The sequence below is a fragment of the Melopsittacus undulatus genome, chromosome 4, assembly GCF_012275295.1.
Source record: "Melopsittacus undulatus isolate bMelUnd1 chromosome 4, bMelUnd1.mat.Z, whole genome shotgun sequence".
Lineage (NCBI taxonomy): Eukaryota > Metazoa > Chordata > Aves > Psittaciformes > Psittaculidae > Melopsittacus > Melopsittacus undulatus.
Genome location: NC_047530.1, coordinates 87,350,289 through 87,376,260, shown reverse-complemented (window position 1 = coordinate 87,376,260; position 25,972 = coordinate 87,350,289). Strand labels below are relative to the sequence as shown.

The 25,972-nt window shown below is 39.6% G+C and overlaps 1 protein-coding gene across 1 annotated transcript in view; it reads right to left on the bottom strand.

The window, feature by feature from the left end:
* GYPC (glycophorin C (Gerbich blood group)) overlaps window positions 1-24,024 on the bottom strand; it is a 30,653-nt gene extending 6,629 nt beyond the window's left edge. Inside the window, exon 1 of the mRNA XM_005153817.4 lies at window positions 23,847-24,024. Within this exon, the coding sequence (XP_005153874.1) occupies window positions 23,847-23,880 (34 nt within the window). The 5' untranslated portion in view covers window positions 23,881-24,024. The remainder of the gene's footprint in view (window positions 1-23,846) is intronic.
* Between the last annotated feature and the right edge of the window lie 1,948 nt (window positions 24,025-25,972).

The window sequence follows — 25,972 nt, the reverse complement described above, 5'->3', positions numbered from 1 at the left end:
CAATGCACTTCTCCAGGCCCTTGTAATGATTTATTTTGTCCTTTAAATTACAAGTCTGAGCCACTGAAAGCCATAAGTCACTTTCTGCTCCAAAATTATGACACTGGCTTTAAAATAAAACTTTTTGTTTTTTCTCTTTCTTTCACATCTGAGCTTCATTCAAGTCTTACTTTCCAGACATTTTCTACAACACCAGAGACAAAATCCACTTTGTAGATAAAACTGAGATTTTGGCATGATATTGTGGCACCAGAAACAGGTCTTCAAGGAAAACGTTAAGTATTACAAGACTCCTAGTAAAGATGCAAGACATATCAGTGAGCTACTTTAGAAGTATAACCATGTTAAAACATCCAACCTGACAAGCCATTCAACTTACATGGTGATGGGGAAGAGCGTATCTCTTCCCAGAATACTTTCTCCTATCCAGCATAGAAAGCAAAGGTTTTAGATCCTGCTACTTGAAGAAGGCAATACCTTAATGTGCTTCTGTTGCTAATGTCAGTGACATAGGATAAACTTGCAGAGTTTCAAGCTTTCTCATTTTTCTGTCATTGTTTTCACCTGCTACAGGAGTTTCCTGAAAAAAATCTGTTAGTTGCATCCTTTGCAGTTTTACAGTCAACACTGCAGCTAGTAATTTAAGTACCTACATGTTTGCTTGTTATGGATTTACACATGGAAAAGGCATTAAAGGAAAATTTTACCTGCAAAGGGATCACCATTTGGCACATTGACATGAAATCATGGGAATCATCCTACAGTATGGATCTAATCGACTGGTACGAACTATCACATCTCTGCTGTATAATTAATCAGTGAGGGCAATTTGATGGGATAACATAGACCTTACTCCAAACTTCTCCATGTCTCTCTCATTTCCTAAGATAAAGCTCCAAACTAGAGCTGGACAAGTGCTGACTGCTAAGTAGTGTTGAATATAGAAGGAAAAGCCTGAGATTACAACTCACCTTGTCACAATTGCATTGCAGCTGTGGGTGATACTGCTTTTTTGATTGGGTGTCAGTGAATCAAACTGAGTGAATATACAGATATCTATGTATGACAAACAGCTTTTATAACACAGTTCTCAAAGCCACTCAACATCAGTCAGGCAACACTGCTCCTGCCTTTCAGGATTTTCCTACCCATAAGCTTATGCTTTTGATTCTTGGCAACCTAAGCCAATTCTCATCACGCTGCTACATTGCTGCCTGCTTGTGGTTACAATCTAGATGAAGACCCAGCTTCTAAATTGCGCTCAAGTAGGTCTCCAAGTGCTTTCTTGGGCAACCCATTTTCTCTCTTCATGTGCCTGTTCCTTGCGTAAGAAGTACTTGAAATTCATTCAATCTCTGTGAATGATGAACTGAACTCCTTAGGGCAGTCATTTCCTTTTTAGGGTTTTCCCAGGAGTGCAGACTAGGAAGCACAATGTAAGCTTTCATCTTTAATCAGATCATCTAAATCACCTTATGAAAAACACTGCTACTAATGGGACTTTTCCAGGTGAAGAACAACCCAACTTTATATTAGTATCCAGGGATATTTTGCAGAACCACCTCACATATTGAGCATGTTGTTGCAAGAACTGGTGTGTAAGCAGTCTAGACTGAAATGTGTCTTTAGAATTCAACTATTAAATATTTAATGGCTTTGTCTTATATATTAGTACTATTTATCTGTGCATTTCCAGTAAAGTAGGGAAGTGTTCAAACTGAATAACATCTAGTTCACAATTCAGGCCAGATATAAATAGAATTCAGAGTATTTTGCCTCTGTATTGATTGTTCTTTCACACATCTAATAGAGAGCTTTAAGTATAACTGGAAACTAAGGAGATACAGTTTACTCAGTAATACTGAGTTTAGTAAATTATTGTCTGACTTTGCCTTGTTTCATTGACCTAATACAACATACCATATTAATTTTGCCTTATTTTAAAAAAGCTGTAATTTTAAAGGGAGATTGCTCGTTGTTGTAAAAAAAAAAAAGGTGGAGTTTCAAAACACTCATCACTGATCCATTTGCTTCAACTAAAGATGATAGGGTAATTGGTTTCAGTAAACCATTATAAACTTCTGAAGGTATTGAGGAATATACTGAGTCCTCCAGGAAGCTTTTGCAATTGTTGAAAAGTTTTACTAAAATACTTGTAATTTTTATTCCTTAATATTATGTATATAAAAATGTTTTATTATAACCATTCCTTTGCCAGGGGCTCTCTTTGTTCTTTGTATGCTTTTCTGCAGTAACCATTTCTCTCAACTGTCTTGATGTGTCCCTGTTGTTCACCACTGATACAAGACTTTTCTTACAACACATTTAGTATGGAAGAACTAATGAAGTCTTAAAATCTCCACTGTTTATGCAACTATGGTATGTCCTCCTTGCCCTTTGGTTTATGTTTGTGCCTTGCCAACACACTGCATTCATGAGCAAATCATGAATCTATTAACCTTAACACACTGATTTAATTTACAAGCTATAGTTAGAACTGGTTCACTGCAGCAGCATGTGTAAAAATTAGTCGAGCCAACTTCTGAAAACTTCATATCAAAAACATGTTAACTGCTCAAGCTGCTCTCACCGGTGTTACGACATCAGATGAATCTCACTGAGGTGTTTCTGGATTAAAAAAAGAAAGGCATTACCTATTTTGATGTTTGCCAGTAAGTGTGCAGTGGCCTGCCAGAGCTGGCATATCTTAACCCAAAGGATCACTAGCCTGAGCCCATCAATTTGATACATTCTGCTTAAAGAGCCATCACCATCTCCCATTACATAATGAAACACACCAAGGCTATTCTTTCAAAATTAAGGAGTAGTTTCTCACCTGTCAATCTGGAAAACAGAAAGAATAATTTGGCTTCCATTTATATACTAAGTTATTATAAAGACAACAATGGTGACATTCAACAACAACAAGCACATGATCTTTTGGGTAAGTAAATGGACTGTGCTCCAAATGTAAGGTAAATCATGCAGATTAAAAGTATCTATAAAAGCTAAAATGCACTGAGCCCAATCCTCTTGCTATTCTAGCTACCAAGTACTTTGTCATTAATGCTGAGAAGACAAAATCCAGTTTCATTCAAAGAAAATAAAGGTCTATTCAAGTTTTCTCACACTTTGTAATATAGTGAGGGTAAAAAGGCATTAACAAATTAGATTAATTAGATCAGAATTGCCAAATAATTTCAGCAGTTGTTATTTGGTTCTGGTATACGTTGTCAGCAATGTATTTTGGTACCATTTTAATGTTATAAAGCAAAACAAATAAATTATGTTTTACAATGTTTGAGGGAGTAATGGCTTTGCTTACACAGTTCCTCCTTCATTTGTGATACCGAATTACACTTGAGTCTTGTGCAAAATCAGAGACAGAGAGACAAGTCAGCTTGTAAAAAATAATCATATGCCATCCCTTAATAGTAAGAGAGAAAATGAGAAAATGTTCATGAAATTTGGGAAATTATTTTAGGTGAAAAATAATAATGATATTTCCAAACTGATCAGATATTCTATATTTCACAATGAAAAAAAAAATCCACCTTTAAAAATCGATGGAAATTATGTTTTAAAGGGTTACATAATCTAAAAGCCCCATAGGTTTTTAGTCAAATCAAACTTTTCTTTCTCCTCCAAAGAACCAAGACCCCCAAAATTACTCTTTCAAGTTTGATGAACCACATACTTTTAAAAATTATTATTATTTTCACTTATTAGAGACATGCATTAAAGTACTTTAGTTCCTTTGCTCAGGGTATACCAACCAGCGATTCTGATGGCAATTAAGCAAAGTGCATTCAGTAAGAGCACTAACGTAGCAATTTTCCCTTAGAAATACTATAAAGTTATGGCCTTAAAGCTCCCATTCAGCACAGAACTTGAAAGAGAGCTTATTGTAGGCCCATGTTGCCACTGGTAACAGATATTTAATGTGTTGCATGTATTCACACTGATGTATAAATACGGTAAAAAATTGCCAGACAAATTCAGAGGGATGCTTACAGCATCAAGAAGGAGGAGAACATTTCAGGGTCAGCAGAAGAAACCTAGAGAAGAGGAGAAATTAGAGAAAGGAGCTGCCTCCCTGACACTGGAGCTCCTAAGCAAGCAGGATGCTGCAGAAATCTTGTTTTTAGAGATGGGATGTGAGAAACCATCAGGGTCCACCCAGCGGTGGTCTTGCTGCTCATGTAGAGTGTCTGGGTTTTATTGTGCTCCTATGGGAAAGCTGCATGGTGTCTGAAGAGCAAATGCTGCCTTCTTCTGGTAAAAAGTTGCATGAAGTTTGTGGACCTGGAAGAAGGTCTAATTTCTTTCAAAAAATGCTGCATGTGGCAACTTGCAGGTTGTGACCTATTTTGTCCACCTCATGTTTATAGTCATATCACTGGGAAAAAGTTTCTTACTTTTCCATGGAAATATGCTAATGTAACGAGGTCATCATTTGCATTTTTGCTTCACAACCATCAAGTCTGCTCATGCTACAAATGTTCAACATCTTGCTGAGGAAAATAAATTGACCTGATATTGCTTCATTAAAGAAGGAGTGACAAATGGGATATGAATCAATCCATAAACTACAGAGCATGATCAGGACCTTTTCAAGCATATGCCCCTCCTCCTCCCACCTTCCACTTCTTCATCAAGAGAGTTATTTTTTGAGAGCTTTTTAATTGTGAAGGTTTGAAAAGAACCCTAAATATCCAGGGAATCTGACAAATAATTTCTGCCTGACTTTTCTCCAAAGTCAACAATTTCAAGCTCTAGTTATTTTTTGCAGAATCAGAATGGGAACAAATCAGCCATTTGCTCATTGACTGAGATCAAAGCTGAACGGAAAGGGTCAGGTGCTTAATTATTAACCATTGCAAATGTTGCAAATGACCATAGGTAATCAAAGGACTTAACTGCATACACAGTAAAAGCCCATTTGACAACCTGCAAAAGATACTTTGTTATTCTTGAGGAGCAGTGCATGAAGTACACCTTGCTGATTTAAACTTCACAAGTTAGAAACATAAGCATAAAAATTTGAGCCAGAACCTTTCATTGGAAAGCCAGAAGCCAAGAGGTCTTGAAGGACATGACAATTCTTTCCCAATCCCTTTTATAAATAGTTATGTGATGCAGTAAGACAATTTAACTGCTAAGCTTCATGGAATTATTAATCGAGACATGCTTTTAATTTGTACCTAACAGGTCTACCAGCCTCAGTTCTGACTCAGGCCTTTTGACTGTGTCACTACATGATAAAGTGATCTTTGTGTTTCTTAATGTTGCTGAGCTTGATTTTATGAACTTGGTATCTTCTTAAAATTAGGGTTTAGTTTACATTTAAAACACACCCTTTATATGGATGTGCAACTATTCAAGATTAGTTAAAATTAATTCCCATAACTAAGGCACACTGAACTGTTAGTATTTGAAATATTTCCATCAAATAAAATCAGCAGCAATTTTGCACTGATTTTCTCTGTTCCTACTGTGTGCCTGCCTGTCTTTGTAACATTTTCAAGTTTTGACCCCATTATTTAACTCCAACTGTTTTTAAAGGAAGAGCAGGCAAAGACAAAGCACTTTGCCTCAATTTTCATGAAAAAAAATGTAGCCTGGAGAGAAAATGGAAACTAGAGCAGCTCAGCAGTAGAGGAAAGGCAGTGAGGGCTCAGCAATTTTGAGCTCTGTTTAACAGCAGCAGGTTCTCCAGTCACCACATGCTGTCCAGTCATGATGCATGTAGATCCCAAGGAGCTGCAGGAAGATGCTTTCCCTACCGATGGGGAGCTGCTGTGTGAGGGGGTCCCTACATGCTGGCAGTGGGATTGAAACAGAAGAGACATAAATCCAAAAGCAAGAGTGTTTCACTGGTTCCGTTGCTTGCAGAAAACTTATTTTAATGATCACTGACACACAAGGGAAGAAACATGGCAATTACTCCATTAAAGCTGATAAATGTCTGTTTCTTGTTTTGAGATTAAGAAGTTTGGCCTTGTGTTTAAATTACTGCTGATATGATCAAACTACAGATGATGTTATCTAGAAATCACCTGGAACCTAGCAAAGGCCTGCAGTTAGGCACAAAGATATCCTTACAATTCAAAGAATGTAGTGCCAGACTACTAACCTTAGAAAAGTATAATCATGGGCAGGCTTCTTAATGTCTCATTCCTACCACCAGTATTTTGTAGCAAAGCAGTCTGACAGGTGACAGCTCTTGGAAACAGGAGGTCTCTGTGCTTGTCCCCCAGCTTGTTTGATATGAATTGTATCCAGCTACCTCTAGTGCTTGCCTAAGGCAGTGTCTACTAAGCAATGCAAGTGGAAATGTCAGGATGTTTAGCATATGCTCTTCAGGGACATAGAGATCTTTCTTGAAGCACTGATGAGGTTAATATTATTAATGGAGATATCTGTAGTGGAAACAATCTTGCAAATGCTTTAAATGTTGAGCATATTAAACAAAAAAAATAAACCATATTGAAACACCTTAGAAACTTGCAAGGCAAATAGTAGCTCAGGGCAACAATATTTCTCACTTTTCAAGAATTCTACAATAAATATGCAGATTTCTTTTGCTTATATCCTCCATTTAAAAAGACAAAGCCCATTTTATTATCTAAAATGTGTTTAGGTATCACTCCAAGCTGTCTGAATTCAGTTGAGAAGTTTTAGCAAAACGGCTTTGCCATCTATCATTAATCTGAGCAATTCGAGACAGATTGTGCAATAGTTGTTAAAAGGAGGAGAAAGAAAAAGAAAAAAGTCTTGCTTGCCTATTAGTTTTGGACAGTTGTCTGGCATTACCTGACAAATGGCATATTGAGCACATTAACAGAGCTAAGCATGAAAACCTTCATTGATGCCATACACTAACTGTTTTTCACTACAGGGCTTTTACTGTTGTGAGATTCATTAACAACTCACTACTAATGTTCCTCTCACTTAACAAAATGTGAATGTCTCCATGCAGGTGGAAAGCTAATAACCAGCCTGGTGAGATAGTTAACTGGTGGAAAGGAGTCTGTGTGATCTGTCTCCATAGGTGCTACAGAAAGGACAGTAGTTGGCAGTTAGCCTAGATGATTGTTGTAGGTCCCAACTATTCTATATACTATTTGATATTCTACTTGATATTCTACTCAGTATTCTATTTGATACTCTATTCAATATTCTGTTCTGTTCTGGCATGCCTCCTTCAAAAGATCCATTCAGCTTGAACAGAGATGTGATGAATCCTGGTGGATAGGATGTGAATTTCTCTTCCAATCAATCAAGAAGCAAACCTAGAATACCATCTTAGATTAGAAGCCTAGCTTTCTGGAGTTATAATTAGGGAAAACAAACCCCAGCCATTCCTGTTTAGTTTCTTCTAATAAACAGTCCTTTTTGTGGTACTGCCCACTTGAATGTCTCTGTAGACCCATGATGACTTTCATACAACTTGGAGAATGATAATAATTTCTCAGGCTTCTGACTCTCTTTCAGATCTGGTTGAAACTGGTCAGTGGATCCAAAAGTTCTTGATGGGAAGTGAAGAATGAACAGATGATTAAGCAGACAGATAGACAGCAGGAACATGTAAGACTAATTTCATTAGGAAACTGGACTGAAAACAGAAGTAGCAGTGGGTATTTGGATAATATTATTATTTTGGCAACCAATTTTTAAAATGCCATAATTTTGGGACCATTTCAAAGCTTGTAGATGATGTCCTCAGTAGCAAAGAAAAAAACAAATGGACATTGCTGAGATTTTTGCAGCCCCTTTTTTTCTGGTCAGAATGCTACATTTTTATAGTCTGGACTATATTTTAAACCTTTAAAGACTGATTTAGCTTGGACAGCCCTGGCAATTTCAATGGAGGATTAATGCATGTCATTAAGCAAAGAAATATGGCCTAGTACTTTTCAACAGCAACAAATGCTTGCTATGGAATTTCTCTGATCAACATATTTTTCACTTACTGTAAAGCCTTTGGACTGGTCCTTTCCAAAATGTACAAAATATCATGCAGAAAAAACTGAGAGTAAATTGTTGTGATTTGAGCTGGCTGGCACATTCCAGCAGAAACAGGCATTCTTGTTCCTAGCCTTTTTTTTTTCAAGCTGATCCAGCTGAAAAACAGTCCACCAAAGGAATGAGGTGGGGAGTATTTACTTATTGGTAAAATAAATAATCCACATCACCATGTAGTCTGTTGATCTGTTAACAGGGAGGGGTTTGTTATGTGCAGTTAGAAAGAATAGAAAGAGCAAAGGCAGGAATGCTCTTTTGGGTGGGTGAAATACAATATAGACCTGCACTCAGAAAAAAAAAAGGGGGGGGGGGGAAGAGAAAGAGAAGCATAAGGAGAAAAACAGCTGGATAAAGCTGGAGATTTCCTTGCTAAATTGCTATGAACAGAACAGAAAACTTTGTATTTTCACAGCCGAGTGACTCCTTTGAAATACAGCAGTTCTAGAAGGCCGTGGAAAAAGCTGGTCTTGGTATTCCCTGTGTAAGAATATTTTGGAATGCACTAAGAAGAAAGGCCCTTCTCTCAGCTGTCAAAATAGGGACCTTAAAGCTAGTACCCTCTTCTTCCCTCTCTGTATTCAGGGATGCTGCTCTTCTACAGCTGAATCAGCAGCAATCACACTCTGCAGCCCAGCAGCAGTCTCCGCTGTTCCATTTACACTCATATCAAAGTAGGGCACTGTTCCAGCACACAAAGTAAAACACCAAGTGCATAGTGGTATTTTTCACATAGTGGGTGAAATTTGCAAGAGTTCTCTGTTAAACTGCTTCTGCTTCCTTTGAAGTTTGTGGCAGATATCCCATGCATTTCAACTGTTCAGCCGGGGAAATGGTGAAAGCTTTTAAAAACCTTATTTTATGAATATAGAAACATGATAGAACTGAGGATTCATCATCAAGATCATCATATATAGCCTCTGTCCATCCTCTCTGTTTTCCATCTTCCCAGTTTAATTCACCACTCAATGCCGCCTAACAGGCTGCAAACATCTGCCTTCTCAAGCAGTCATGAGTAAGCCTGAAAATTTCTCAAAGACCTTTCATAACATACCCAAACTATTTACTGTTGCCTCCAGAGAAGTCTGGTTTGGAACAGTATCATAAGGTCAAGTTATCCCACTGAAACACCTATTAGTATAAAAAGAAAGAAAAAAAAAAGAAAGGGAAAGAAAAAAAAAAGATGAACAAACCAACAGCACTAGCACAGCCCTGGAAAATGTGAAGTCATAAGCAGAGTTCAGCCAGAGCAGACTCCCATTAAACTTTATTTAAGAGCCAAGTTCCACCCTAAGATATGTGTGAGCTGCAGTTTATTTCAGGGGTAGCTGTGCTGTACTTCATGTCAGGGCCAGGCTTGGAAACAAGTATGTATCTGTTACAAGTCAGAGAAGGGTAAAGCCCACATCCTTTTTCTGTTTTTTAGTTCTGTCTGCATGGAATAGAAAACTGAAGGAAGTGGATGAAACAGCCCACACTTTCACAGGGCTTACCTGTAAAATTTAATTCCTTCTTTCACAAGACCTGAATGCCTATGTTTCTAAATCAACTAAGGTACTTTCATGAGACATGGTAGCCCTTCCCATGCCCGTGCCACCCCCATGACAGCTAAACACACAGGCAGAAGCTTTAAGTCTCATCTTCCTGCTTCTTTGCTCTTAGGAGTCCCATTAGGAGACAGCAGGAAGTGTTGCCTTGGATATGCACATGCTGTATAAACAAGGGACATAAACAGCAGTCTGGCTTCACTCCCTTGAAGCCTTCCACTGAACTTTTTTTTCTGACAAGTGGGAGCTCTGCTGAATGAGGAGGGAAGAAGGAGGGGCAGAGACTTTCCCTATCCCACTTGCATTCCCAGACAGGGGCTAGGCAAATTGGTACCCTTGTTTTGTGCTGTATTGCATGGATAGCTTCAGGCAGCACCCTTTGTCCTTGCTGGGATTCAGGCAGCACCCTTTGTCCTTGCTGGGACCAGCTCCTGCTGCACGTCTGGCTATTAGAGGTGACAAAAGGATAAGGTCAAGGCCACATGCATTTCTGTGTGGCTCCTGGAGGCACTGTGGTTACCTGGGGGAGCAGGCAGAGGAGTGCCTTGCTCCCTGACATGAGCTGTGCATTCAGTAATGCTGAGCTCCTAAGGCTGAATTCCTTCAACTACAAATTAAAAGAGCTCATTCAGGAAGAAGGAAGAGGGGGAGGTAAGGCTCAGTCCTGCCAAACGCTAAGTCTGGATGTGAGCAAGAGTTTAAAGTATTTCATATGAGAAACTCTAGTAACTGCAAAAGCTTTTTCACCCCAAGGCAACCCTTTATACACTAAAATACTAACTCTGGCTCAAGAATTTCCCATTCCTCAGATCCCTATATGGTTGCCCTGTGCTTTAACTCTCCATTAGGCATCTGCTACTGGCTCTAACAGGCAGTTAGATCCATCAGAGCCATGCTCACTATAGCACTTTCATGGGCAGAGCTGGAAAAGTATGTAAGTCCTGCTTAGGCAGGAATACCTAGCACCATCAGGATGAAACCTACATTGGTAATCAGTTGTCATGGATACTGTAGCAGATCAGAAGTGGAAACAGTTTCCCTAACAGTCAGCTGGTGAGGGCCAAGGGAAACACACAGCACTGGAGAAGCCACACCACCACTTTTTGTGCAATGGCAGTGAAACAAAGGATGAGAAAAATCAGTACCAAGTCCCACTAGCTAGAAGATGGATCAGAAGTATCCCAGCAACGATGGGGAATGGGAAAGACAGATGCGTTCCCTGGGAATCTGCAAAGGTGATACATAGCTCAGCCACAGCTGTCATGCCACAGCTTTGTGCCTGTCAAAGGACTGCTTTTGCATTTCTTGCTACATGTCCCCTCTTCCAGGATTATGTTCAGTGTAGGGGAGAAGTACCCTTTTAAGAATATGAGTGCTCATGCCTGCAGACAGCAGGCTGTTACCTTAATCTGCCAAATAATGGCAAACAAAATCATCTGCAAAGCTGAACACCCACATATATCAGTAACTCCCTGGCAGGCTTCCCTCAGCCACCCACAAGTCCTAGATGTTGCTGTGTGCTGCAGGCAGCAGGGCATGACCAGGGGGATTGATCTCTTAAGTTTTGACAGCCTCTTCTCAGGTGTGAGCTGTGTAGGACACCATTTAGCTGAAAACAGCATGGGCTAGAAGTTCCAGTTTCCAAGCCTATTTTTCTTGTTCACTGATAAAAATGCATCCCTCTCTCTGGAATGAATCACAGACAGTTTTTAATTACAGGACATGTGCTTTCCCTCTCCCTCCACAGTGACTGTTGCAATTTCGTATCTGACAGAAATAGGCATTCAGACCTCCAAAGGGAGTAGCTTGTATTTTTCCGTCAGGTCACCTCCAGCAGCTGCCAGACTCTGGAAGGTTCTGGAGCTGGGCTGCACCAAATTTGAAAGAGAGGGAGATTTACCAAGCCAGTTGGTTCTCAGGTCACTTAAAAACAGCACAGTGGAAGCAGTGATGTGGAAGTCAAGCTCATATCTGCACTTCTACCAGTCTCTGAAGAAAACAGAACACAGGATACACTTCCTGTCTGGGGAAGGCATGTAGCTGCCTGTGACAGAAGGCACGACCTTTTCTTTAAAGGAAGTAGAAGTCATGGAGTCAGGGAAAAACTCTACACTGCATTTTATCTTAAAAAGTGTCATGCAGTTGTACCTCCTGTTGCTTTCCCCCTCCCTCTGTTTAAAGCTGATTCTTATTTAGAAATGACACATTTTAAACAATTTCAGCCATCTCTGCCACCCCACTGTTGTTCATTCAGTTATGACCCTTCTGACATAAGTCAGATGAATTTGAAATGAAAGGTTTCATTCATCACAAGCAAAGGAAATCAGAGGAGATCCCCCAAGAAGAGAAAGGTTTGGCTCATGCTTTTTTCAGCTCACAAATGGTTATGTCCTAAGGAGGCAAGAGATTAGGCATCTCACACAGAATGTGGGAGGAGGAAGAAGAGTCTTTGTCTGAGATTCACAACTCTTAATGGATTCCAGAAGGGGAAATATTTTACCAAGGAGCAACTGCAAATTTCAGAGAAATACAATAGCATTTATCTCTCCAGTTGCATTCCTACCTGCCAAAACTGGGAGGGGTGATTTACTCCTCTTTGGAGCAAGCAGTCCCTTATGGATCATTAATCCACAGGGAGAATGAGCTCAGGAGCCAAAGACATCGTTTCTTAATGTGCAAGAATCTTGAATCAATAGGACATATTCTTTTTGGGAAGCATACAGGATCAGTTTATCTTTATTTGCTCCTCACTACCTTTGCCTTTAATAATGGTTCACACAAGATGTCTCGTTACCACAGATAAATCACTTTACCTTTATTAAAATCTGTGGTGAGTAGAAGATGAGGCTGCCATGAGCTCATCAATGCATTTGAAGCAGACTAATATTAAAAAGTGAACATCTGAAATTAACAAATTCTGATCCAAAGTCCAATAAAATCAATATAAGCAAACTCAGGTTCCAGGGTACAAGTATCTCAACACCACTGACCTCAGTAATGCAATGGTGACTTGCAGTGAGTAAGGCATTTCCTGAGAAGCTCTGCCAAAATGTGAAGGAGATAGAAATGGTCAACTATTTGTTTACATGCCAGAACCTAACAATATGAAGCTCTCTCTGTGCAGCTATAGCTAATCAGAATTCATGTGCCAAAAGTTATGGTAGGACAGGGTTTAGATCTGGTGGACACCTTTTGGTATTATGTTCTCATTCGTTTAGGAGTCATAAAAAGTCTTATTTTGTCTCTGGAACCACATGAATATATTTCCACAATGTTTCAGTTGCTACGTGAGGAACATTAAAGACTGGTTATATCTATTCACAATATGCAGACATCTACAATATGTCACTAATATGTAGGGGATGGCCTTTTATACTCTTTAGCAAAAAAAATGTGCAGCAGAGAACTACATTTTTGTATTCAAATCTCACAAGGAGCATTCACGTCATGTTCAGATTTCCCATGCTCCACATAAGTCCGGTAAATCCACATCCTTACTGCTGTAAATGACTTACAAAATCAGAAATGTGGCTGAAAGAGAAAGCCCTGATCTGACCGGTGCCCTGGGTTTTATACTGTCCTGTGTGCCTGTGCCTGCACATAGTATCCTTTATTTTTGCTCTTTGTCAATTTTTTGTCACAGAGTTAGGCTTTAACAAGTTGAAAAGTATTAAGATTAGAAAAATCATTTTTACATGCATTGCCACCTGCTACTTCATTTCTTCCATAGTGCTTAAATGTCCAGGCATGTAGCTTTGAAACACGCTACCTTTAATGCACTTGAAAACTCTGCTGGATTTCCAGCTTGCTTTGATCTCCACAGTGTAGAGACTATCACAGAGAATACAAAGAAATATGTTTAGGGGAAAAAAAAACATTTGCAAGGAGAAAACCCTAAAGTCCTTCCAACTTTATATGCTTTGCCAGTTAATGTCATACCTAAAGTTGTTTTTTTCATTTTATCTTTATGCTTCAGAAGGCCTAAATCTCTAGCTAGAATGAGCAACTTGATCAGGTAAGTTGGGAAGATGGATGTTGTCACTGCCCTTATCATGAACACTGAAGTGGCAAATAATTTTTTGGTGATTTTCATTTAGAAAGGAGATGGAGGTGGAAGGAGAGATGATTTCTATCCTGAAGAATTTACAGAATGAACAAAATAAAAAGTATACATTTATGCATGTATGCAGTAGACATTCTTGTATTTTGTTAAGAAGGAATAGAAAGGTTGTGAGAAGAAAGATGGTAAGAGCTTGCTGATAACCATGAGTAGGAAATAGACATTGACTGGAAAGCTGGAAACAGAGGAAATATTTGGCTAACTCAGGCTATGAGCAAACTAGCTTCTTTCTGGGACTGTACAACACAATTTTTTCCATCTCTCACCACATGAAGTCATCATGCATGCCTTTGTGGTAATGGCTTGTACTTGAGGCAATCTCAAATTGTCTGCTGTACAGTAAGTAGTTAGAAATGGAAGCCAGGTTCTTGGGCCAGGATGTGCGATGGCTAACTTGAGAAGAAGAGAGCATAAACTGGGGAGATATGTAGAGATGGGTGAGTAAGCAAGAGCATGGGAGCTCATACAGAAGGTGAGATAGAAGGTGATCTCTTCATCAGGGACTGAGTGATAGGACAAAGAGTACTGTTATAAGAGGAAGTTCAGATTGAATATAAGGAAGAAGTTCTTTATTGTGAGGGTGGTGAGGCACTGGAACAGGCTGCCCAAAGAAGTGGCAAATGCTCTATCCCTGGCAATATTCAAGGTCAGGTTGGACAGAGCCTTGGGCAATATGGTCTAGTGTGAGATGTCCCTGTCCATAGCAGGGGGTTTGGAGCTAGATGATCTTAATGTCCTTTCCAACCCTAACTATTCTATGATTCTGTTCTACTCTATGAGTTTTCCTTGTTTTAGGAATAATTAGGAATCCTGACAAACTATGCTTGAGCTTTAGGTATGGAGAGTGGGAGATGGGAGATTGTCAAAGGCAATCAAAAAGTTTCCAGAATTGATCCCTTCCCATTAAGAGAACAGCCTGCACAAGAAGGCCCTACAAAGTACCTGTCTCCTTCCTGACTTACTGCTATTCTTCTTGGTTGTGCTGATGTTAGTAGAAGCCATTGACTGGAGCATGACTACTCCAGCTCATGACTGGAGCAAGAAGATCAGTAATAAGAAAAGTGACAGGGTGTGCAGAGCACACTAAGTGGTTTTGAAAAAAGAGTGAGAGAACCGTAGAGAACCATGACTTCTTTTTTTCTCAAAGCAAAGGGGAAGCTGGAACGGAAGTATGGTGTTCAACGGCAGTTTTGTTTCCTGATCTTCTCTGCTCAACACCTTATACAGGGTCTTCTGTAGATAAGAATCATAATCCTGTGTATATCCACCTGTTTCTGTTACTAAATTGCCATTAGTAACTAGTAGTATAGGCTTCTTTCAAAAAGTCTGCAGTGAGGGTAAAATTGGATTTCCATGCAACAGAATCCAAAAATCGAAATCCACTGTCAGGATTTTCCAAAGTATGGAAATTCAAGAAAGGTAGACAATAATAAACTCTCCCAATAGTGTGATCCAGGATATAAAAACATGTTGCAGGTTGTAAATAAAAATTCCTAGGTGATGACAGAAAAGATCTGGAGGGGGGAGGTGTTGTTTCGTAGTTGGCTGGCAAGATGACAGAGCAAAGAGAAACCAATGGAGAAAAGGGAGGGAGATGGAAGGGAGAGCAACTCCAAAGGAAAAAAGGCCTCAGCCCAGAGGATGACAGGGGAAGATTTATGTCTTCCTTTCATGTGCTTTTATTCTTTCCCACTGCCAGGACTGTGGAAGGTCTTTGAAAGAAGGGAGGAAATTACATTTAACAACTGGGACATGTGTGTCTCTCCTATGTGGAGATAAGAGCGCTTACCTGTGGGCTGAGAAAGGGAGAGACAGGAAGGACTGGGAGACGCAGAGGATATCTACAGTGGACAACTTGAGAGGGCAAGTGTAAAGGAGAGGTGGCGATAGAGACTGTTCTGCTCTCTGAGAGCACCCTTGCATCACAGATACATTAAGAATTTAGTTTTCTGCTCTCTGTATTGAATAGGACAGGGACTGTGCTCATGAGATTTGAATGAACCATCAATAGTTAAAAGAACAACCTTTGCTAGCTCATAAATGCTGGTTATTAAAGCCTCAGGAAATAACAGACTTTACAGAAAATTAAATTTTATAATAAATTGGTAAATTTCTAGCCCTAATACATGCTAAGAAAACCTCAAAAGCAGAATTCAAAAATATACCCATATAGATCCCAGAAGACAGAAATAAAATATAAAAAATCCAGAGTGCCATTTGAAACATACTTCAGCATTTTTGGAAACATACACAAGTTTCATGAATTCTTGTATGACCCCATTTTTATAGTAACTCTTCTCAATCCACTTGAAATATTTTTCCTTGTACTCATTCGTACATAAAACACCTTAATCACCAGTGGTTAAGTAAGTGATTTGTGGGTTATTTCTGTTACCTAAGGATTATTTGATTTAGCTAAAGTTGGTCATCAAGAGCTGCTTTTTCATCTCTTATTAAGTGACTGAAATTTTTTAAACATCCAATTAGCAGATGAGAAACATCTTGCTTTTGTCATACTAACAATAACCTTTCAAAGAAAACAAGATTATTTCTCTTGTGTACAGAGAATAAATTTGCCTACACAAAAAGTTCAAGTTAACCTGGAGTAGCAATTCTGTAAAATCTATTCCAGTATAAATTAATTTTTCTAGAACTGAGGTGGATAATATGATTGAATTAGTTCTTGAATAAGTATTCTTTTTCCAAAGGAGGGTAGTTATTCTTTAAAGAATAACTTTTATTTCAGCATGAGTATGCTAAAATTATGAGTTTTCTAGAAACAGCACAGATGTATTACCAGAGGAACAGAAACCTGGCCAAATTTTCTGTCTGCTGGAAGTTTAATCTTGTACCATTCACTGCCTGAAGAAGAGTGCAGACTTGGACTTTCCTGTTCTGGATTCTCCCCTTTTAAATAGCTTGATCCATAAGGGACATCTACTTTCTCCTTGTTTCTTGAGTCACTAGCATTACATTTATCTAGATCTTTGCTTATGTGGACATGGGCACTGGAATAGTATTCAAGATGAATCCAGGCAAATACTGTAGATGCTAAAATTCAAAACATGGAGTGATTCAGTGTCTATACCATCATGAGCTACTGGACTCTGAAAGTACAGTCAGCAAAGAGACACCTGAATCTGGCAAGGGATAGTTTGCATAAGGCCATTTTGCTAATGTTTTACTATATCATATAAAAAGATGTTTTATAATGTTTTCGAACTTCTTGCATGTAGTCCAAGTCATCTTTCTGCTTTCTTTCTTGTTATTGAGTTTATGCCTCTGCAATGCCTTAAAAAAACTAATAATTTTTTTCTGCTACTTCTAAAGGTTATCTACCATATAAAAATGGAGTCATGAGCTTGTGAGTATTGGTCTGTGAACAGAGGCGTGTTTGGGTAAAGAAAACTCCCCAAACCAAGAGATCTGACCAGTGAAAAGCTATATAAGTATTGAAAGGGTGGGGTGTGTGTGTGTGTGTATATATGCATGTCTGTGTATATGTGTGCATACAGATCTGCAGTATATTATATCTACATACACTCTGTGTGTGTATATACGTATGTATGTAAAGAGCTTAAATCTATCTTCTAGATTTGATGTTACCAAAATAGTCTCTGCAAATCTAAACACACATATGTAAGGACTTGATGTCTGCTTCTGCATTGCTGTGACCTTGTCATATGGAACTGTAAGACCAAGTCCAGAGGAGGACCACGAGGATGATCAAGGGACTGGAGCACCTCTCATACGAAGACAGGCTGAGAAAGTTGGGGCTATTCAGCCTGGGGAAGAGAAGGCTGCATGGAGACCTCATAGCAGCCTTCCAGTATCTGAAGGGGGCCTACAGGGATGCTGGAGAGGGACTATTCATTAGGGACTGTAGTGATAGGACAAGGGGTAACGGGTCAAAACTTAAACAGCAGAGGTTTGGATTGGATATAAGGAAGAAATTCTTTACTGTTAGGGTGGTGAGGCACTGGAATGGGTTGCCCAGGGAGGTGGTGAATGCTCTGTCCCTGGCAGTGTTCAAGGCCAGGTTGGGTGAAGCCTTGGGTGATATGGTTTAGTGTGAGATGTCCCTGCCCATGGCAGGGGGGTTGGAACTACATGGTCTTAAGGTCCTTTCCAACTCTAACTATTCTATGATTCTGTAGGTGTTCTTTATAATGTTGATTGCCTCATAAAACTAGACATTTAAAACATTTAGTCGCCAGTAAAATAGGCATTCATCACACAAGATAACATGGAGCTGTCACAGGGTGTGTTCAAAAGCCCCCCTGCAACTTGCTGATAAAAGGCTTAACTCCATTTCAGGGCTTATCTGAAGAGGAAAGTAGTAGACCCTCATGAAATAACTGAATTTGTTGGGTTTTCGTCTAAGATGAAAAAGAGAGGGAAAAGGAAGGCGGATGGGGGTGTGTGTGTGGTGGAAATCACTTAAAAACTTCAATGCAGTAAACCAAGTTTAAACCATTGAGATTTTAAATGAAGTTTTCTGCTTCATCAGGAAGAGCCCTGTGGTGAAACGTATGTCAGAGGAGAAGATATGAGAAACTGGCCTCCTTTGCAGATGAGAAGATTAATTAAGAGTAAAATCACTTAGCCAGATGTCTCACTGGTGAAACTACATGTGAAAGGTACATCTGCAATAAGGGAGCAGCATAGCACAGACAGTGCATTTGACTTCCGTGCTAACATGGAAGCGATAGGAATCTGATGTGAATTATATCATGCTGACTCTTGGAGAAACAAAGGAGTACAGATCTTATTTTAGCTACAAATTACAAGCTGCATGTCTGTTGCTATAATGTTGTAGTATTGTTACTTGATGCAGTCGAGTTATGGGTTACAAATAAATTAGCCAGAGAAGACAGTTACTCTTTCTCCATTCGTGTTCATAAATTTTTGGCAAATCAAACCTGATTTCTCCAAGTGCCAATTTTCTTCATTCACCAAGTAGGGTGCTTTTTTCATCAACTTATTACTAGGGTAACAGTGTCAAATTCATTTCACTTAGGAACTTAAGTCTTTCAGAAGTAAGCAAAACGCAGTCTGCTGTCCAAATACTTGCCCACTGAAGGTGCTTATATATTCTTTCACTATGGCATTTGGGTGTCCCCCAGTTTTTCATGCATTTCCTATCACAATTTGGATGTGAATGGAAAAAAAACCCCAAAAACCCCAAAAAACCCAAACAAAACAAAAACCACCAAACCAACAACAACAAACACCCTCCCACCCCCCCCATGTAAATAAGTATCCTACCAGTGCCAAACACTGTGTTTAAATGTTTTCTGATCTTTCTGTGGGAAACAAATAGGCCAGTTGCTAAATGACTTCTGAGCTATGTCTTTTTCAGAGGCATGCATTACAGAATTAGAGAAGTGGGAAGCAAAGAACTGTTGCCCCAGTGGATCCAGTGTAATCAATACTAACTTCTACCTACTGGCTGCTATAAAATGCTTTCCCATAGGCAAAAGCTGCCTCTCCAGCAGTGTCTCTGGAAAACAGTAATTTCTCTCCTACCTGTAATCTGTCCTCTCTATGTGTTCTACCAGTCTTTTGAAGAAAGGGTGCCTCTACAGCACCTAGCACAATCAGATCCCTCTGTTGGCTTGAATTTCTCAGAAACCATAGGAATACTAATCCCTTCCCAACAATAGAGACAGGCAGTCCACAGAGCAGACACACAAATGGACTTTCATTAGAGAATGCAGTCCCAAAAGCCTGTTTTACAAAAGGCTTTGCTGATTGGACTCAGTCATTTGAACAGCAATGGATACGGGGCATATTCAACAAGAGATTAGAAAGAAAGGTGCAGCAGTATCAGCAATGAGATGCAGACACTGCACAATTCTGTATTACTAATAGGCTTAAGCACATAACCAGCCATAACCTGTTTCACTGTTTTTTACTATTTGTGTGTGTGTGAAAAGCAGTGCCCAGAAATGCTGAGAGCTGTGCATTTTAAAAGAGTAGACTCCTATTTGGGTGGACTCCCTCCCCCCCATTCCCTCCAGCTTAGTGGTTTGTCAACATTTCTGCTGTTAATTACTGAAATTTCAGGTGCATTCTGAGCCTTTCAATTTGCAGACTTTCCTGTCAACATCTCAGACAATGAGGGTGTCAGGAAGAGCCCTGCGGTATAAAGCCAAATTTTACAATTCAAATGCACATGCAATTCATATGTGCTGGGAGACAAATATACAAGCAGAAGCATTCAATTTAGATAAATGCTTCTGGGACATATTTTGAGACTTCTGTGCTAAAAATGAGAAGTTATTATAATCTATATGTTTCCTTGTTTATAAATGCTTACAGGTTTATCTGTGAAGACCAAAATTTTCATAATCAATAGCCTCCAATTTTGTTTATTAGTTACTGTCACAGACAAGTGCTTCTGTTGATTAAGGGCAATGAAATTAAATCTATTGCCAAGGCAGCAAATAACACAATTAAAAGTCTGCAAGGAATCAGTTGCAGCTTTTCACAGGTCCTGTGTGGAAGGTAAATGGTATCGCTCCAGGAACATTTAAAAGACCATGAGTTGGGGGCCATTTTTGTCAAGATCTCATCTTCTTTTAGGGGGACAGCCTACACATACTTGACTCTTTTCCCAGAAGCCTTAGCTGTCACTGCTGCAGGGGAGAAGCTGGGCATGATGGAGCCAAAACCTGCTCATGAGTCAGAGGCAGAACCAGGATCTGCTCCCCGAAGCAAGTGCAGGGCTTGCCTCTGGGCTACTGCTGAACTGCAGCTGGCAGCAGAGATGGAAAGCATACAGATCACAAGGCTTGCTTTGCTTCACCCTGTTTCTGACCCTCTTCCTCTCTCTGCAACTAGGGCATGGCCTGAGGTCCAGTCTTACCTCCTGATTTCCTGTTGGGCCAATTGTTCTACATAGCATAAACCATACTGCTTCCCTACCCACCAAGAAGGAAAACCTTATCTGCTGGAAGCTGATGAGGAAGAGAAGCCTCCACAAACTGCTTTCCTTAACCACTAATTCCATGACAGCTGGCATTTGGAGTATAGAAGGCCCCAGATAAAACATTCCCAGCATGCCAAGTACAGATTAAAGCCTGTAAAGTGGAGATCTCCGAGTGGAGGAACACCTTTGACCCCCAAAGATGGCTTTGCCTCCCCAGACTGAACCTTCAAACTGGTGACATCTATTTGCATGGGTCCTTCACCTCATTCAAGCTGTCCCATTGCCTCGGAACTGGGTTACTGAAATCTAAAAGAGGACAAAAGCTGCAGTCTGGACAGAGATTGCCAAACCTGTGTAATTCCTCAGGTTTAGTCAGTCTTTTTTGTTAGTAAGTCAGGCAGATACTGCCTGTACATCTTTGCAGAGGTGGAAAGAAGTAAATGTTTCTGGCGATGGACTTAAACATCAGGAAGTTCACATTCCTTCAGTCAGGCTACGTCTCATACATCAGAAGAAGGGAAAAAAGAAAAAGACCCACAGATACACAGCACAATATTATACTGAATCTGAGCCCACAAAATTCTAGCCCAACTCCAGTTTTGGCTTTGGTAGCAGATTTCTTTACTTAGGTATTCTATTTTATTCCAGCCACACAAAAAAAATCCATAAACAATGAACAATGAAGTAAATATATACACACTGCCTAACATCAGTAGGCTGAATTTCTGGCTCCCTTCCCTCCCTGTTGAGTGCACAGACAGCCTGCTCAGAGCAATGGGATATCTGAGCAGGACATGGGAAGTGCACGAGATTAGGTAGTGAGATATCCCTGTGTAAAGGCAGAATACATTTTCAGGGATCACAGAGTTGAATATTTTAAATCTGAAACAGTAGTCTGCTCCCACCTGGATTGCCAGGATCATACTGTATTTATAGAATGAATAAAAATTCCTTGTTATCCATGAGCAATTAGGTAACCTAACACTGTTCAGTTTACATCAGTACACAGGTGCTCTGTGGAGTTACTTGCAGGTACTCAGCAATGAATTAATATATTCAGTACAGTCAAAGATTTTTGCTGTTTCTTTATGTATTTTCACACATATTTCAAATATTTTCACTATGGTTATGAAGCAAAGTTATTTTCCCAATTACTCTTCCTCTCTTTCAAACATCTGCTCTTCATGCTGTGCAGTGCCTGTCAATACACTGATTTTTCAGAATCTTGTTTCTTGCAAAAAATGATGGAATTTTACAAAGAAATAACACTTTTCCCCCAAGACCTACCTCCAAAACCTCAACCATTATAAAAAAAAATTCACCAAACTTGCATTGTACAAGAATATGGTACTATCAGATTTTCTTCTAATTTAATTTAATTTTTAATCTGTAAATTTGATCTATGTCATTTGAAAAAAAGTAAAAAAACAAAACCAACAACCAACCAGAGACAGGCTGAAACAAAATACAAGAATACAGGAACATTCTGTCTGAATCAATAATGGAAATTATGATGGCAAATAAAGAATAGATAGTCACTATTTTTCAGTCAGAATACTTCCTCTAGCAAGACTGTAAGCCGGTTATTTTCACTGGCAATCATATGATTCTAAAGTGATCTAAAAGGCATCAGCCTTTTTCATTATGAACAGGCAAAAGGCACCATGGGTACTGACTCCTCATCCAGATCCACTCTAAGACCTTCTGTGGGGTCCGCTGACAGCCTAGGTCTGTCAGAGAAGTGATTTGTAATGTATTCAGCACTGTAGAGCTGGTCCTGGTCCTGCCACCAGGCCAAGCCCGTCACTAAAGATACAAGATTGGGTCTGGACACTTGTTGATATGGAATAATGAGCAAAATGCTCCTCAGTGAGTGATGACCACTCTTCTGAACATGCTTGGTTAGCACCAACAGCAGTAATTTACTCAAGCTTTTCCAAACCCAAACTCTCAGAATCCTGAATTAGCATGCACATTCTTTCCAATAGTAGAAAACAAGTTGTAATGGAAATGATAGAAAACAAGGTATAATATTATAAACTGCAGAATAAAACAAGAATAAAATATAATACAAAGCTAGCATCTAATCTTTATTGTTGATTAGAACTTGGAAAGAGGACTAAAGAGTAAATAGAAATTGCTGGTCAGGATTCCAGAGATGCTGCTCATTGTGTCATTTCTGCTGGATCAGCCTGCCTCATTCAGAGCTTGGAAAACATTGTCAGTGTCAACATCCATACAGAGCAAATACTCTTACAGCAATCTCTGGATCAAGTCCTGAACTGCAGGCAGCTCCCACAGTGATGCCTGTACTTTCTGCTTTTATTACTGATACCACAGAATCATAAACAATTCTGCTATTTGCAGTTTATTAAAAAAATACAAAAATACTATCTTGAACTAAAACAGGAAAGATTACACTAAAGCCATCAAAGAGCTATGGAGATATTGAAGCATCAAAAACTCGGGAGTTTTCCCAGTGACTTTTCTCAGCTTATCAAATCAGAATCCAATGCATGCCTTCCCCTTCACTTTTTTTTAATACTGTACCAAAATGAATGCTGCCATGCTGCAGCTGAGCCTCTGCTCATTAGACTGTTTGGGCCAAATTCTTTCTTTAAAAATTTCCTGAAATATGCAGTGCTACGCCAGCAGAGGACTCACCCTCCTGTACCCCCTCTTGCTGAGAAACTAATTTGCTTGTCCTTAAGCCCACGTTTCTAAATTTCCAGGAGCAGTAACACATTGTGGCTTTAAATAGAGACTGTCAGTTTGTGCCTTGCATCTCATATTACACACAGACAGCTTGAGACTCTAAACACAAGCTGGGCAGCACCATTAATATCTTAGAAAAGCATTAGTATGCTTTCAAAATGTCCTATATTTTCATTCCTGAAGGTGGGGGGACAGAAAAACATTCAAATGAAACTTTTCTAAGCCAGGGTTTAGGCGGAAATGTTGCTAACTTTGCTCGGTCCCATTCAGGAGCCAGAGTTTGCAGAGCTTGTTTCGGTTCTTCACAGACACGCGCGCGCGCACAAACACAAAGAATAAAAAAGGAAAAGAGTTTTATAAAACTTTTTTTTTCAGGATTAGTCTCAGGCATTCTTTCTTTTCTTTTTTTTTTTTTTTTAATATGAATCGTTAGACAGTCTTTTCCTTAAGCAGCAGACTGATAAATCCACTGTTATCGTAAGGAGAGGGGGATAAGGGTACTCACGTGGTTGAGATGTCGTATTGTTTTGGTTACTCATAATTTATGCCTTTGAAAAATGCCTTATTTGTGTTGACAGTCTCTCTTCCCTGCTCAGAACTGACGGTGGGATTGAACAGAACAGCTGGAAGAGCCCGGGAAAATGCTTCTCTTGTTCGGGCTCTCCTTGCCTGGCTCCTGACCCTTTTACAACTGGAAAAGGAAACAGCACATGTGTCATTCTCTTTTGCCTGTGTAGCTCACATGAGCGGGGAGGGGCACCCATTTGCAGATAGCAGTAGCTATATTCAAGTTTTGCAAGTCAGATGTATTCCACCCCTTTGCTTTTAATAGCCAGCAACCAGTAGAAAGAAAGTGCTCTTTTCATTCTTTGCCAAATCTAGACTCACCTATTAGATTTGCTTCCCAAAACCCTACCCACCACTGTTGATATTATTTAAGTGCAAAACTTGCTGCTGACTCCCTTCCCAAACTGCCTGTCATCAGTGGGTGAGACTGGAAGTAGGGCTTTCAATTTTCATTGCCCAGCAGCATCCTTAACACTCACAGTCTAACTAATACTGTCCTTTTAATGGGTGAAAATTGAGAATGACATTTACTGACATTTACTGAGTTAGAGTAGTTATGCCAGCATATAGTACAACTCTACACTGTGCAGAGAACAAGGAGGAACTGCTGGCTGTGTCACAGGCTGAAGCACAGGTAACTCCAGTCCTGGCTCTGACACAGGTTTCCACTGATACCTTGGGCAAAGCATTTAATCTCTGCCTCAGTTTACCATCTGTGGAATAAAAGTGATAGAATTGTTTTCCTTCCAGTCTTGGTTTCTGTATTTTAATCTGCGGGCAGGTGTTGTTTATAAATATGATATATTTATTGGTCTGCACAGGCTAATTTACTCATACTCTGCAGCAAACTTTTAAACCTGGACCAAGCTACTAGCTCCCTCATTTATATTACTAGCATTTAAAGCTATCCGTTTGGCTATCTGCATGCTATACTGCAATCAGCAGCATGTAGTAATTTCAAGTGTGTATACACAGTCAGCCTGTGGTTGACATGGACTAGGAATTCTAGGTCATACCAAAATGCAAGCAATTTGTAATGCATATGTCTTAGACACTAAGAAGAGGGGACAAAGTTTCCATTTTCCTGGTCTCTTTGAGTTGGGATGAATTAATCACCTGCCCATGATAGCAAAAACACAGTAACCATCAGAATGGAAGTGGAAAAAAACAGAGTCATGAAATGCAGGCTGAGACTCATCCTGTTTTGCAAAACTGTTGCAGGATATTTCTGTAAAATCATCTCAGTGACTTCCTACAATAAATGAATGCTGAAAACTTAGCTCACAATATTTATTTAACAGCTATAGGATGGAAAGAAAAGTGACTTATTTACATGCTAATGACAAATAATAGCTTGTTTGTGAGCAAGGATAGAGTAAAGGACATTGGTCAGCATTTTGCACACTCTGGGTTTGTGGTAGAGAGCCCTGGAATATTTACTGATAGAGCAAAGCAAGGCACAAAATAAAGAGAGAAAAATAATAGCAAAACCTGACTTTGCTCACTGGCTTCAACTCTATAGCACAACATTGATATACACCAGATAGCTTCTCTATGAAAACAGTGATGGGAATGTTATCTATTACTTCCTCTTCTTCTATATTTGAAGCACAGTGTGCACAGGTAAAATTGGAGCTTTCTGTCTTGGGCCAAAAGAATTATCAGGCAGTGTTAATACATTTAAATCTTTCATCATCTTGATCTCTGAGGAATTTCAGAACTGTCAAGAAAAGACTTCTCGGCCACCACAGCTGAACTGAAGGATGAGGGTATTGATGCCTTCATTATGTTAGTGCCAGTGGACTAGACCCTTCCTGGGAATTTTCTGTATGGCCAAGTGGGCTGCACTAAACTGAGCCTGGTTAGCTCCTACTGCTGTACCCCTCTGCATCTGTGCAACGTGTCCTGCATCTGTCTTCTTTGTTCTTATAAAGGCTACTGTCCTACCATCCAAATCACTGAGAGAGTTATACCCAACTTTACATGAGAGGATTCTATCAGAAGCATTTTCCACAAGGGAAAATCCCCTTTAACACATTGATATCTTCACTTTTCTTAGAACTT